This window comes from Mustela putorius, unplaced genomic scaffold (assembly GCF_011764305.1).
Source record: "Mustela putorius furo isolate JIRA1106 unplaced genomic scaffold, ASM1176430v1.1 tig00000905_pilon_pilon_pilon, whole genome shotgun sequence".
NCBI lineage: Eukaryota > Metazoa > Chordata > Mammalia > Carnivora > Mustelidae > Mustela > Mustela putorius.
This window is the reverse complement of record NW_025421511.1, coordinates 5656713-5669422: the sequence shown is the minus strand read 5'-3', so window position 1 is coordinate 5669422 and position 12710 is coordinate 5656713. Positions and strand designations below refer to the sequence as shown.

At 54.9% G+C, this 12710-nt stretch overlaps 1 protein-coding gene across 5 annotated transcripts in view; it reads left to right on the top strand.

Moving 5' to 3' along the window:
* Positions 1–12710, top strand: part of ARHGEF10 (Rho guanine nucleotide exchange factor 10) — an 82362-nt gene that overhangs the window by 23519 nt on the left and 46133 nt on the right. For all 5 annotated transcript variants that reach the window (XM_045086174.1, XM_045086176.1, XM_045086175.1 and 2 more), the window contains 5 exons: positions 541–828; positions 3275–3338; positions 5848–5924; positions 7071–7127; positions 11578–11741. In XM_045086174.1, coding sequence (XP_044942109.1) covers positions 541–828; positions 3275–3338; positions 5848–5924; positions 7071–7127; positions 11578–11741 — 650 coding nt within the window. The remainder of the gene's footprint in view (positions 1–540; positions 829–3274; positions 3339–5847; positions 5925–7070; positions 7128–11577; positions 11742–12710) is intronic.

Sequence of the window (12710 nt, the reverse complement as noted above, 5' to 3'; positions counted from 1 at the left end):
CACGGGGGCCTTGGGCGTCCAGGTGTGGGACCGTCGTGACCTTTCTGGGGCCTGAGCCTGAGAGACGGGTTCGGCTCCGGCCGGGTGTCCCTCATTTCTGCTCCTGCCCCGTGTGGGCGGGCGCTGGGGGTGTTGGCGGGTGAAAGCGGCCCCGGCGCCGCGTCTGCGGGGACGTGGAGCGGTTCCAGGGTCAGCACGTCGGGAGAGGGAAATCCGCTTGGGTCTCCGAGGGGCCGTTGTCGGCTTCGCTCCCTGACGGGGAGGACGGGCGGGGGCGAGGCTTCCGTGTCTCCGTCCCTCACAGCACCCTCTGCACGTCGCGGACTGGCCCGAGCTCAGCGGCCTCTCACTCATCTCGCAGTAGAGGCCGCGCTGGGAGCCGCCAGGCCCCGTGGGCGCCCGCCCCTCCGATGCCCCAGAGTCGGGGGCGCCCCTCAGCACCCCAGCTGTGGGCGTCTCCTGGGCGGCCCGGTGTTGCCTGGGCCCCGGGAGGGCAGGTCAGCGGTGCGCCCACCTTGATGCTTGTGTGTTTGCCTCCAGGAGGTGAGGTTGGGGTAGGGACAGACACGGACGCCCCGGCAGAACCCGCCGCCCTCCAGGCCCCGGCGAGAGTCAACCCCTACTCCGTGATCGACATCGCGCCCTTCCAGGACGAGCAGCCCCTGCCCCCAGACGCGGACGCGGAGGACGACACCGGGAGCCAGCCGGTGCCCAGCGGGTACTCGGTGCCCGTGCCCTGCGGCTACGCCGTGCCCTGCAGCCTGCCGCTGCTCCTGCCCGCCTACTCCAGCCCCGTCGCCGTCCGCGCCGTGCCCCCGCACGAGGAAGGTAGCGCCCCTGCTCCTCTCTGCGCACCGCGGGCCGGGAACTAGCCTTGTCCCTGGGAGCCGCGGTGCTGGGTGCTCAGCGAGAAATGCCAGAGCGGACGAGGCGGAGCCGTCTGTGCTCCTGCCGAGGCCACAGGCCCCTGCCACCCCTGCCGCAGGCACAGGTGTCCAGGCGCTCCTGAGGGCCCAGCACTGTGCCCCCAGCGAGTGTGCTGTGTTCTGTGCAAAGCGGACTCCGTGAACGCAGCCTGCTGAGTTCTCCTCTCTGTGAACTCTGTGCTCTGTGTCCCGGACACGCCACGGGGACACAGGCAGAGGGCCTCTGAGGGACGAGACACCCCCAGACCCAGAAGCACAACTTGGATTACGTGAGGTTTCAGTAAACAGGTTCTTTCCTTCCCAGTTATGCACAACAGAGACAAAACATCTTTAAAGAGAATCTCGAATTTACACTGGGAAACGCACAAGGTTTTCGGGGTTGATGTTTCCCCATATGTTTTCCTGGTGTAATTGGCAGTGATCTTGGAAAGTCACCACGATCCACAATGCTGTCCGTATCTTGTAGCCCAAAGACTAAGAACAATCTGAAAATAAGGAAGTCGGCATTGCAGTCAAAAAAAGATTAAGGAATATGTTCTTGTGTTAATTTGCTTATTTTCAGATTGTTTGGTTATTTTTAATAATTAAATACTAATTTATTCTAAGTAATTTAGTATATTTAAAAACCATTGGCTGCTTTTTGTGCCGTCCTCCTAGAGCTGTTAATAAAATCCTATCGTAACAAACACTGTGGTAAGTCCCCAGAGCCAGGAAGACAGGTCTGATCGTTCGTCTCTTGAGCCTTCAAAGACAAACCCGTGCACCAGGCTCTCCGCTGGGGTCATGGGAAAGCCTGCACTTCGGGGAGGCTGGGGTCCGAGGCCTGGACCTGCGCTGCCGGCCGGCCGTGAGATGGCCAGCCTCTTAACTCTTTGCACCTTGTGGTTCTCCCACGGACCTGGGGGTGCCTCCTGGCTGTGCCAGGGCTCAGGCCCCCCAGCACGGAAGCTGCCCCATCTGGACCCTCAGAAACAGGAAGAGTCCTTCTCTTCCCGCTGCCCAAACCTATTCTGAAAAAAGACTCTGAGGTTCTGCTTCTGTTCTCTAGTGGTCCTCCAATGGCCAGAAACTCACAGTGCTCTGCTTCTTGGCAAGAGCTTCCAGATCTTTCCAGAACAGCAAGAAATGAGCAGTTAGTGTGGCCAGAGAGAGAACTTCCGAGTGTGCTGACCTCCTCCTGACCTCTCCTATCCAAGGTCTCGTGTCTGAGCACACAGCAAAACGGGTGCATCTCCTTTCTTGAAACGGGGAGCACGGGGGAAGAACACATCATTTTGGGTGGGCAGTGAGATGCGGCTTGGGTGGTGTGCGTTTGGGGGTGGGGGGTGATGCCCTTGGCCCAGCCTTGGGGCAGCAATCCCGGTGCGCAATGTGGTTGCTGCCAGTTAATGTCCTTTCTTCAACACTTTGTCTAGTAGCTTTGTCTCTTGGGAGGTCCTGGGGGTCATTCTTCGGGGCAGCTGGTGTGGTGGAAAGAGCAGTGTTTGGAAGGGGGCACAGGGTTGAGTTCAGATCCCGACCCTGCCTCTGACCTGACCCGTGGTCCGTGGCAGATGCCTACCGTTCGGTGGCCTTAAGAACACGGCGAGTCCGTGTCCGTGTGGCCCCGGCTGCACCGCTGGGGGTTCCCACCACCGAGGAAGGGTATTTGTTAGTCATGAGCAGGACCAGGGGACCATTTATAGCCGAGGTCTCCACACTAAGTACACTGCGCCCCGCTTTCATGGACAGCAGCGCACCGTCACTTCTTTCTTAAAGGCTTTTTGTGGACGGTGTCCCAGTGGGGCCGATAGCGCCCATCCTCCGTTGAGCTCATGGCCTTTTGTCCTGAGCTCATCACCCTCTTGGTAAACCAGACCCAGAGGTGGGAGAACAGCCGTCGGCCGAGACACGTGTGACGGACTCGTGTGTGCGTGTGCCTGTGTGTGTGCATGAGTGTGCGTGAGCACGTGCGTGAGCACGTGAAAGGTGGGTTGTCAGATGCCAGCGAAGGGACTTCGTCCCGTGAGGCCTCTGGAGGCTGCCGTGAATCGATCAGTCGTGAACCCCCGTGCGGAAGTTAAGCACTGAGAGGAAACCGGTTTCTTTGTCGCTCAAACGCGGTTTCTTTGGGGCACGGCTAATTCCCGCTGTTTCAGCGGCCTTCGTGTATCACTTTTTACTATAATCTTGTTTTAAATACATTTTATCTAAAACCTGAAAAACCTTTAAATCTGTCAGTTAATCATTTTTACGGTAAGATAAGCTTATCACTGAAAAAAATATAAAAGCATCTTAAGGATAAAAATCCGCTTCCTGAGCATTTTACCGTAAGCCTAAACCCACTGAGTTTTTTCCTTTCCTCACAGAAACTCAGGAAGCAGCGGACGACAGCCAGTTTACTTCTTTACGGTCTGAGGATCCAGCAAGCAGGTACCTTGACTAACTTCCGTACGTGCTCTGAGTTCGTGACCCTTTCCTGAGATGTGGAATGCAGCGTACGGGGGGCGGGCCTGCCCGCCCTCGGTGCTGTGAGGTGACCGGCCAGGCGCGCCCCCAGCCCGAGACCCTCCCTCCCAGGTCCAGGACCGCTCGCTGTGTCACCCGGGGCTCCCAAGATGGGCTCGCCGGGATACAAGGACCCCACAGGCTGTCCCTTGTGTTCTGGGGAGACAGGCCGTATGGGGGCACAGGCGGGTCGACCAGGAGCTGCAGCCCTCCTCGGGGGTCCGTGTGCTTTAGGGTCAAAGAGGGTCGCAGCATCCTGTGGGGGAGGGGGGCTTTTCCCTGCATTGGACCCACCTCGGTCTGGAGTCCTCCAAACTGATCTGATTGTAGATCTTTCATACCACTTGCCTTCAAAGACGCTGTCGTCTGCATGGGGTGCCCCGCGAAATCCCCGCTTCCCGGCGAGCTCCTCCTCGGGTTCCAGGACCCCGGTGCGAGCTCACTTGCAATACTGCGGACTGCTCTGTGCCTTCCCTCGTATATCCTGTGTCCCCCCTGCTGCTGGACGAAGGGTTTTTCAGAGATAAAGACCAGGTGTACCAAAGCTTAGCGTGCGATGTGCTTGGCGTGTGGTAGGTGTGCCCGCGTGCGGTTGCTGGGCCGCCGTGCTCGGGGAGCCACGCACCACGCCTGTTTTGAGTGTCCTGTCCAGTGGGTTTTGGCACATTGCATCGTCCGTCCTCAAATTGTGTTAGAATCTACATAACGTAGTATTCTGCCATTTTAAGTCTACAAGCCAGCGGCCTCTTGTGTGTCCACGCTGCTGTACAAGCGTCACTACTCTCTGCTTTCAGAATTTTTCATCTTCTCAGACAGAAACTGCCCGCTGGGTGGTCATCTACCGTCCCCGTCCCGGCCCCAGAGAGCGTCTGTTCCGGGCTGGGCTACGAGCTTGCGTGATTGAGCTGCCCCTGGGACTGGACTCACGGCCGTTGTCCCCGTGTCGGGCTCATTTCCCTTCGGGTCACATTCGCGGGGCTCTCCCGTGTTGCGGGATGTGTCAGGGCTGCCTTCCTCTTCAAGCGGGCACCGGGGCCCGAGCACCGGAGTGCCTGCCTGCTCCCGGCCCGTCGGCTCTGCGCCTGGGGGCGGAACGGCCGGATCTCGGGTGAGTCTGTGTCAGGGACCGCGCCGGTCACGTGGACGGTCCCGCCTTCTCCGTAAGATCAGGAGCTGATTTTCCATTTTTAAAGAGCACAGCCGTACCGCTGAGTGGGAAATGGTCCTCGTGCTGGTTTTGATGTGCATTTCCTTGATGAGTAGCGACACGGGCCCCCGCATGCCGTCGGCCCGTTTGTGTGTCGTCTTTGGGGAGATGCCGTCACGTCCTGTACTTACCTCCGAACTGGGTTTTGGTTGTTGAGTTCCCGGTGTTCTTTATGTGCTCAGCGTTAATCCCTTGTTGGGCGCGTGATTGGTGACGTTTTCTCCTGTTCTGTGGGCTGCCTTTCACTCTCTTGGTAGTTTCCTTTGTACAAAAGTTTTCGATTTTGATAAAGTCTAACATATGTTTTTCCCTTTCGAATTGCCTGTGCTTTTGGCGTCCTGCGCAGTGAGGGCCGGCAAGACCGTGCCGTGCGGCAGTCTCCCCGCATTTCTCCCAGGAGCTTCGTGGTTTAGCCCGCGGGGCTGACGGATGTTCTGATGGTGCTCGGGTCTGGCTGATTCGAGGTGTGCTTACGGCTCTCCGGGCCGGCGGTCCCAGCCCTGGGCTGCCAGGGCGATGTCTCCGGCTGTCCTCCTGAGTGTCTTTCGGTCTTCGGTTCTGTGCATTTTTGCTTCACTTACTGGGGTGTTGAGAAGCCGCAGCTGGGTGTTAAACTGGGGACGTGCCAATTAGGACCCGCTAGTGAGGTGCAGAAGCCTCCTGCATGTGTCCGTGGGAGCTCCCCCAGCCTCCCAGTGACTGGTTTGGGGGACGGAGAATCCCAGGGTGACTTTGATGGAAGGCACAGCTGGGGCCACCCACACGAGGGCAGTGGGGTCACCAGATCGATCCCTGACACGTCCTCGGCCCAGGAGGTGTGAGCTGGGGGAAGGGGGTCCCCTGCTGCAGCAGATACAGAGCAAGGTCCCCAGCACCTGTCACTTATTAGATGAGAGTGGACGAGAGCTCGCTAGCTTTTTAAGGGCTTAACTCCTAAGTGTTGGTTTTACAAGGTGCCCTGAGAAAGTGGAGCCGGACGGCATGGTGGGAATCCCAAGCGCGGGTCCTGCTGACAGATCTGGACTGTGGGTGTGGGCAGGCGTGCCACACCGTGAAATGCACGGGCAGCAGCTCAGAACTCAGGAGGCTCAGCTCAGAGCACCCGTGATGCTGTCCGGGGAAACAGAGGGGTACAGACTGGGAAGCAGGGGTACCCTTAGGGGACAGCCTGTGGCCTCATGACGGGAAGCGTCCACTGTTGTGATCTTGTGGTCTGTTTTCTCTTAGCGACGACCGGGTGCACAAGGCGGACAGTGCCCTCGCCCGGTGGGTTGCGGACCCGGCCAACACCGCGTGGATGGAGAGTAGGTACCAAAGCCACCAAGAGCCGGGCGGGCCCCTCTCCCGCCCCCGTGTGTGTCTGTCAGGTTCTGCTGATCATCCCATGGCCTCTTCAGGTCGAACACGTTAGAAACATCTTCATTGACCCCAAGTACTGGCTGGTGCTGTCCCGGCTCTCCGCAGCCCTCCTCTCCCTGCCGTGGAACCCCTCTGCTCACCCATCCCTGCAAGCAGTTGTTCCTTTCTTCCTCACACAGTGTCTGGGTTTTGCCGTGACCGTCCTCTGTTTGGGGACCAATGCTGTGACCCGGGCCCATAGTCAGCAAGTCACCGTGGGACATCAACCAGATAGGTTTTTCGGGATTCTCACTAAGATGCTTCTTCGTGCTACCGTTTTGAAAAGGGGATGGGGGGCTGGGGGCCGGGTAAGCCAGCCGACCGGCCGATGGCAGACCGGATCTTCTGGTCCACGTGGGGTTTAGAAAGCGCAGCTATTTTTAACTACGTGTGATTTTTAATTTTTAAAGAAAACTAAAGATGGTTTTTCTAATTATCTCTTTATTTTCCACTGGCTCACTAATTTCTGTGTCATTATTTTATATGATCGACTTCCAAGGAAGAATTGTCTTAACTTTATCCTAATTATTAAATTATCTTCCAGGATGTGTTGTTCTGGTTTTAATTATGACATTGTCGAACAAGGAACTTAGCATAAGTAGATGATTCTGCTAGGGGCTGCTAAATTGGGTTCATTACAGGATGAAATTAATATCTTCCAGTTCTCTAGAGAATTTATTTCCAAAGTAAAATTTGTCTGACTTTCCCTTTACTCGTTTTATTACATCAGAGGCAGCTAGTTAGAATAACGCACAGGTCAGGTGCGCTAAACTCTACCACAGTAAAAGAATCTGGGTATAACTTTTGATTCCCCACAAAACTTCCTGTCAGCCAGAGTCCCAGCTGGGTCAAGTAGCGTGTCATCCTTCATCCCAAGAAAACATCCTGTCCCAAAAGCAGGGGTCGTGCTCCCGTAGGTCTCACGAATTAGCCCTTACCAACTGACTTTCAGAGTAATTACAGCATCATAGGAGACTGTGGTCGGTCCTAACAGTGTAAACTGTACTTGGTGAGTCGGGTCAGGTTTTCACGTGTCCCTCTTTGTATTCCAGATCCAGAAGAAGCCATTTATGATGACGTGCCAAGAGAGAATTCGGACTCCGAACCAGGTTTGAATTGTCTGTGATCAAGTTTTAGAGGGTTCAGTTATCAGTGTTCCCTTCTGGGTGTGAAAAAGCACTCGTCAGCCTGCACACAGTCTGTAGACACACAGCTTACGTGTGTTTCATGGTCGTGTTTTGTATGTTGTCTAGTGTCTCCTTGGTGTCATGCCGTGGATTATTGGTCTGTGCGCACGGGTGTGTGTGCTTCCATTATAGGCCTTTAATGAGGGTGATTGATGAACATAAAGGAGCAGAAAGAGTTAAAGATGTGAAAAATAGGAATGGAAATGTAAAAAAACATGGAAGCTGTGAGTACCAGCACATACGTGATGAGTGACTTAGATGAGAAAATAGAAGAAAGGCGTCCTGATACTTTTCCAGAATTAAAGAGTGACGTAAGTTCTCAGATTGCAGAAATACAAAATCAAAGCCGGGTCCAGCCTGAATCCGTACCCTGGCCCGCACACAGCTCAGTCCCCAATTCCAGAACAGGAGTGTGTAAAAGAGTAAAACAAAGGCAATGTCAGACAGAGACTGGGGAGACCGAGACAGAGACTGGGGAGACTGACTGCTGGAGCCTAAAACGATTTCACAAGTTGCATTCCAAGGAGAAGGTGCTGAGCTTAACGAGCTGTCGAGAGAACAGAGAGCAGATAATGACTTTGTGAGCGAGTCCAAAGCAGGCAGTGAGGAAGATGGCCCCGTGGTGGTGTTCCATCCCTGAGTGTGGCCACAGGGTGGGGCTAAAGCCCTGGGCAAGGCACCGGCCATCTGGGGAGGCGGCGGGCTGACCCTCGCTTCTGCCGTCTGTGCGTTTCTCAGCAAGAGGGTGTGAATGATGATTGCGCATGTTTTTCGGTGATCGTTTGGGTCTGCATTTATGGGTGATCACTAAGAGAATAGAAGTGGGTTATTTAACTTCCAACCCAGTAGAGAAAAACGGAGTCTGGCCTGTAAGAAGCAAGAAAATGTAAAATAAGAAAGGATGGTGAATAGTAGGAGAAAAGACGGCAGAATCAGTCCGAGGAGTCTGCTCGTTATAGTAAAGACGAATTGAGTCCAGTTGGCCCTAAAAGAAAAAACCCAGATCTTGGGTTGGATAAATTCACAGTTCTAGGCACAGATTTTAATGACAGCTGAATGCGGACACAAAACATTTGTAAGTAAATGGATGGAAAAAGAAATACAAGTTCAGTTCCAACTACATGTCGTAGCCAGTATGACTCTCATCTACTGGACGTTCGTCTGTGAAATGTTAGGCGTAGAGCCCTTCCCAAGAGAGAACCGTAACCGTTCTAAACTTGTGTGCTCCTAACAAGACTGTCTCCAGTCGTATAAAGCGAAACATGCCCGAGATGGAATCGGCCGTAGTTGAGTACGTGATCGGAGCGGGAGAGTTTAAGAAAGCTCCTCCCCGTCCGTGGATACTGGATGTAGAGTAAGTGAACCGCAGAAGAGCGTGGTATACTGTCGACGGAAAGATCCCGTGTAGAACCCTGGAGCTGATTGTTTCAGAATGCGCTTTTTTCCCAAACGCATGGAATATTTGTAAAAATTATATAGCATTCCTCAGAGCAATTGTGAGCGAATGCCAGAGAATTACTGTTCATGCCTCATTCTCTGATTTAAAAAAAAATCAATAAAAATATATTTGAATATTAAAAAATAACACTGATATCTAGCTCATAGACAAGGCTGAACACAGGATGGAAATTAAGAATATTTGACTTGAATAATAGTGAAAACATTACATACATTTTTATGGGATACTTTAAAATAATGAATTATAGACATTTGTTAATAACAGAAGAGAGGAAAATAATGAGCCACTTCCAACTCCGTTTTATATAAAAGAATAGCAGAGGGAATTCAGAGAAAATAGAAGAAAATAAAAATGGTAGCGGCACCTGGGTGGCTCGGTGGGTTAAGCCTCTGCCTCCAGCTCAGGTCATGATCTCAGGGTCCTGGGATCGAGCCCCGCGTCGGGCTCTCTGCTCGGCGGGGAGCCTGCTCACCCCCCTACCCCCCTGCCTGCCTCTCTGCCTGCTTGTGATCGCTCTCTCTCGCAAATAAATAAATAAAATCTTTTTAAATAAAAATGCTAGCAGCAGACGTGATAAACAGAAAACAGAATGGAAAGTTACCAGCATAATGAAAGAAGAGTTCTATGAAAGTCGACAAGCCTCCGGCAGTGTCGGGAAGCACGGGCGTTCCTGGTCAGAGAGCGGCAGAGAGGGAAGGAAAGTGGATCAGCAGAAGCTCATGAGCATCATGAAGGGGTTCCGGAAACGACGTGGTGTCATTCAGTTGAAACACTTGGCCTGCATCTGACGTAGAAAACATTGATGCATAATGATTCCCGATCTAGAATTAATTGCTTAACTGACGGGCCAGACAGCCCGCCGAGACCCGTGTCCTCGTCCCAGCGGGGCTAAACCATCGGGTGACAGGCAGTTCCTCTGCTCTACACGCAGGTCCAGTGGACCGTAGAGGACAGGAGCAGGTCACTCCTGAGGGTCTCAGTAGAAGCTTAGAATCCCCTTCACGCAAAGGGGCGATGCTGAACATCCTAATGAAAATGTAAAGAAATAAAATCCAGCAGTATCCCAACAGACAAGCAAAAGCCCACCTGAGCCCTTTAGGTTTGTCTCGGGGGTTTATGGATCCCTTAACATTAGCAGGTTCTTTGACCATCTTTTCCACAGGACCAGACGAACGGACATAAACCTTACCCTCATCTCAAGACATGCTTAAAATGCACTTGATAGGATTCAGTCAGTGTTAAAAGCTCCTAATAGGAGGCAACGTCCTCAGGCTAAGAAAGGACATGTTCTTGTAATCACGTGTCCTTGTAATCTACATCCAGCTAAACGGTGAGTTAAAACCCGTGGAAATTTATTCATTCCGCCCTGTGTTGGGACGCTGTCACACGCTGAGCACTGAAGCAGGTTCAGCCAACAGACTCGTCCCTGCTCTCCAGATTCCTGCGTCCAGGGAGAGACACACTGAACATTTGGGCCCCTTCGGAAATCGAACTGAAGTGTTTGCTGAAGGAGTGTGCAGGCAGGTATTTTATTTAAACGCATGCTGCAAATGAAGTGGGAATTAAAGACTGGTTTCTGCAAAAACAAGCTTGAAATTTATTTTTGGGTAATTTGTGCATCCAGGTAGGCCCTTCCCAACCCAGACGGAGTGACCTGGGGCCTCCCAAAACCAAAACGCCAGCCAGAGGTCTACCAGTAGTCAGGGAGCCAGCCATTCCGGGTAGAGCCAGCCGTGTCCCTGTGAGGACAGTGCCGTGCAGGGCGCCGACGTGTATGGTGTGTGTGCTTTAAGTCCCACGTCAGCCAGCACCCTCCCTTGTTAGGATCACAGAACGTCCTGGTCCCCTCAGTGGCCCTTAGCTCTTTGCTTATTAAATGTTTGGTGCCACAAATATTTTGAAAAAAAAAAACAAAAAAACAAAAAAAAAACCACTTCAGTAAGACCTAGCTAATGTGCAGATGGTGATACAAACTGGTGGTTCCCTGGCAGGTGTGTTTTCTGGAGAAATTCTTGCCCATGTCAAGGACACGTGTGTAAGGGTGCTTGTCTGTGGCACGATTTGTAAAGAGCAGAAGAGGCGGGGAACACAGTGGCCCCACACCGGGGAAAGGGTCCGTATATGGCAGTGAATTCTTACAGCAGACATTGTGCTGCAGTTAAAAATGAGTAAATGAAATATATATATATATATTTTTTTTACAAACACACACGCTTAAAAGTAGGGTTGAGCAAAAAGCAAGACCCCCAGGGGTAGGGTGCAGGTACGCTTACGTTGGATGGGCACCGCTGAGGTCAGTGGATGCCCGTGGGCCGGGACTGCTTTGTGCTGACCTGGGGGAGGGCACAGGGCTCTGGCCATGCGTGGGTCGCTTTGTGCTGCTGCCTCCATGGGAGCAGGCGCTGCCATGGCGTAGATGGGGCCCACAGACTGGCCTGCTCCATGGTGCTCTTTGGTGCACATAAAGTGTTTGGTAATTAAACATGTTCAGTGAAGATGGCACTAGATATTTGAGGTTCCCTGGAAGTATAATTGCAGGATTCAGGCTGCCCGGGACCTCGGCTGTCTGGTGAACTGCAGACACACAGATGTGTCTGAGGGAGAGCAGAGGCCCACGTGCTTTGTGCGAAATACGGCCTTTGAGGGTGAAGTTCCGTCGCAGCCCTGGGAGGACCCTCACGCGGAGTGTGACCAGCGGCCCTCAGTTTGCCCCGGGGCTGGGGGCTCACGGGGGCTCACGACCCCTCACGACCCCTCACGCCGCTGCCCCGTCCCTGCGGTGCTGCGCTGGCCCTGGGGGTCTGACACGCCTCCCACCCCAGCTCTCGAGGCTAGGGTGAAGCCGCCCACACGCACAGACCCTAACGAGCCGATTCTGCGTTTCGTATTTTGCTGTGGCCTGTTCGCCCTCAGAGGAGATGGTCTACGACGACGTGGAGAACGGAGAGGAAGGCGGGAACAGCTCGGCGGAGTGCGGCTGGAGCTCCAGCGAGTTCGAAAGCTACGAGGAGCAGAGTGACTCCGAGTGCAGGAACGGGGTCCCCAGGTCCTTCCTGCGCAGCAACCACAGAAAGCAAGTATGTGTTGGGGCTGTGCGGGGGGGCAGCTCAGCGCCGTGCGCCGTCAGCACGAGGGCACGTTTGCACCCGTCACGTGTCGCTGCTTCCGATGCGGCCCGCTTAGCGTGGGGAAGGTGCAAGCGGGCGTGAAAGGGGCCCCGGCTTGTGTCTTGAGCGTAGCCGCGGCGGGTTTCTCAGAGACACACCGAGAGGCCTCGGGGACCACTGCCCGCATCACCTGTGTTGTGCACAGACGGTCACGGCGCGCTGGGCACGCGCACGGCCTCGGTGTCTGTGAGACGCCCGTGCTGCCGAAGGACAGAGCCCCAGAGCGGCCTCCTCCTGTCCGGAGGGGAGCGTGTGCGCGTGTGCGCGCGTGCGCGTGCGCGTGTGCGTGTGCGCGAGTGCCTCCTGGGGGTCTGGGGAGGAACTTCAAGGGTCAGTGTGAAATCCGGAGCTGGGCGGTGGTCCGCGGTGGCCCTGGACGCACTCGGTTGGGCGGCCCCTCTTCCTGAGATGCGTGGTCTCACGGTGGTGGCTGTGCCGTTGGGGAAAGGGGTGAAGGGCGCTCATGGCCGTGTCCGCAGCTGCCCGTGCCGCCCGTGTGAGGCCGCGCGTCAGGCCGCAGGCACGCGGAGGCAGCCCGATTCCGTGCGCTCCCGCCTCTCTGGCCTAGGGCCGGGGTTAGGAGAGGAGAGTGCGCTGCAGCTTCCCGCTGGCGGCGGCTGGATCATGCGCCGGCCGACGGGCCTCTCACGCGCTTTCTGAGCCGAGCTGCCTGCCTTGCCCACTGGGTTCCCTTGCCCACGCCCCGGAGCGCAGAGGGAGAGGCTGCTGCGCCGCAGGTGGCTCTCGAGTGCGGATGACCCTGGCATGACCCCTGCCCAAGCTTGGCCACGTCCTGGGGCGGCCGGCGGCACGGCCAGCAGGAGGGGCGGGCTGAGGGAAGGCCCAGGCCTTCTCGGTCTGAGTCGTGATTTTAGAACG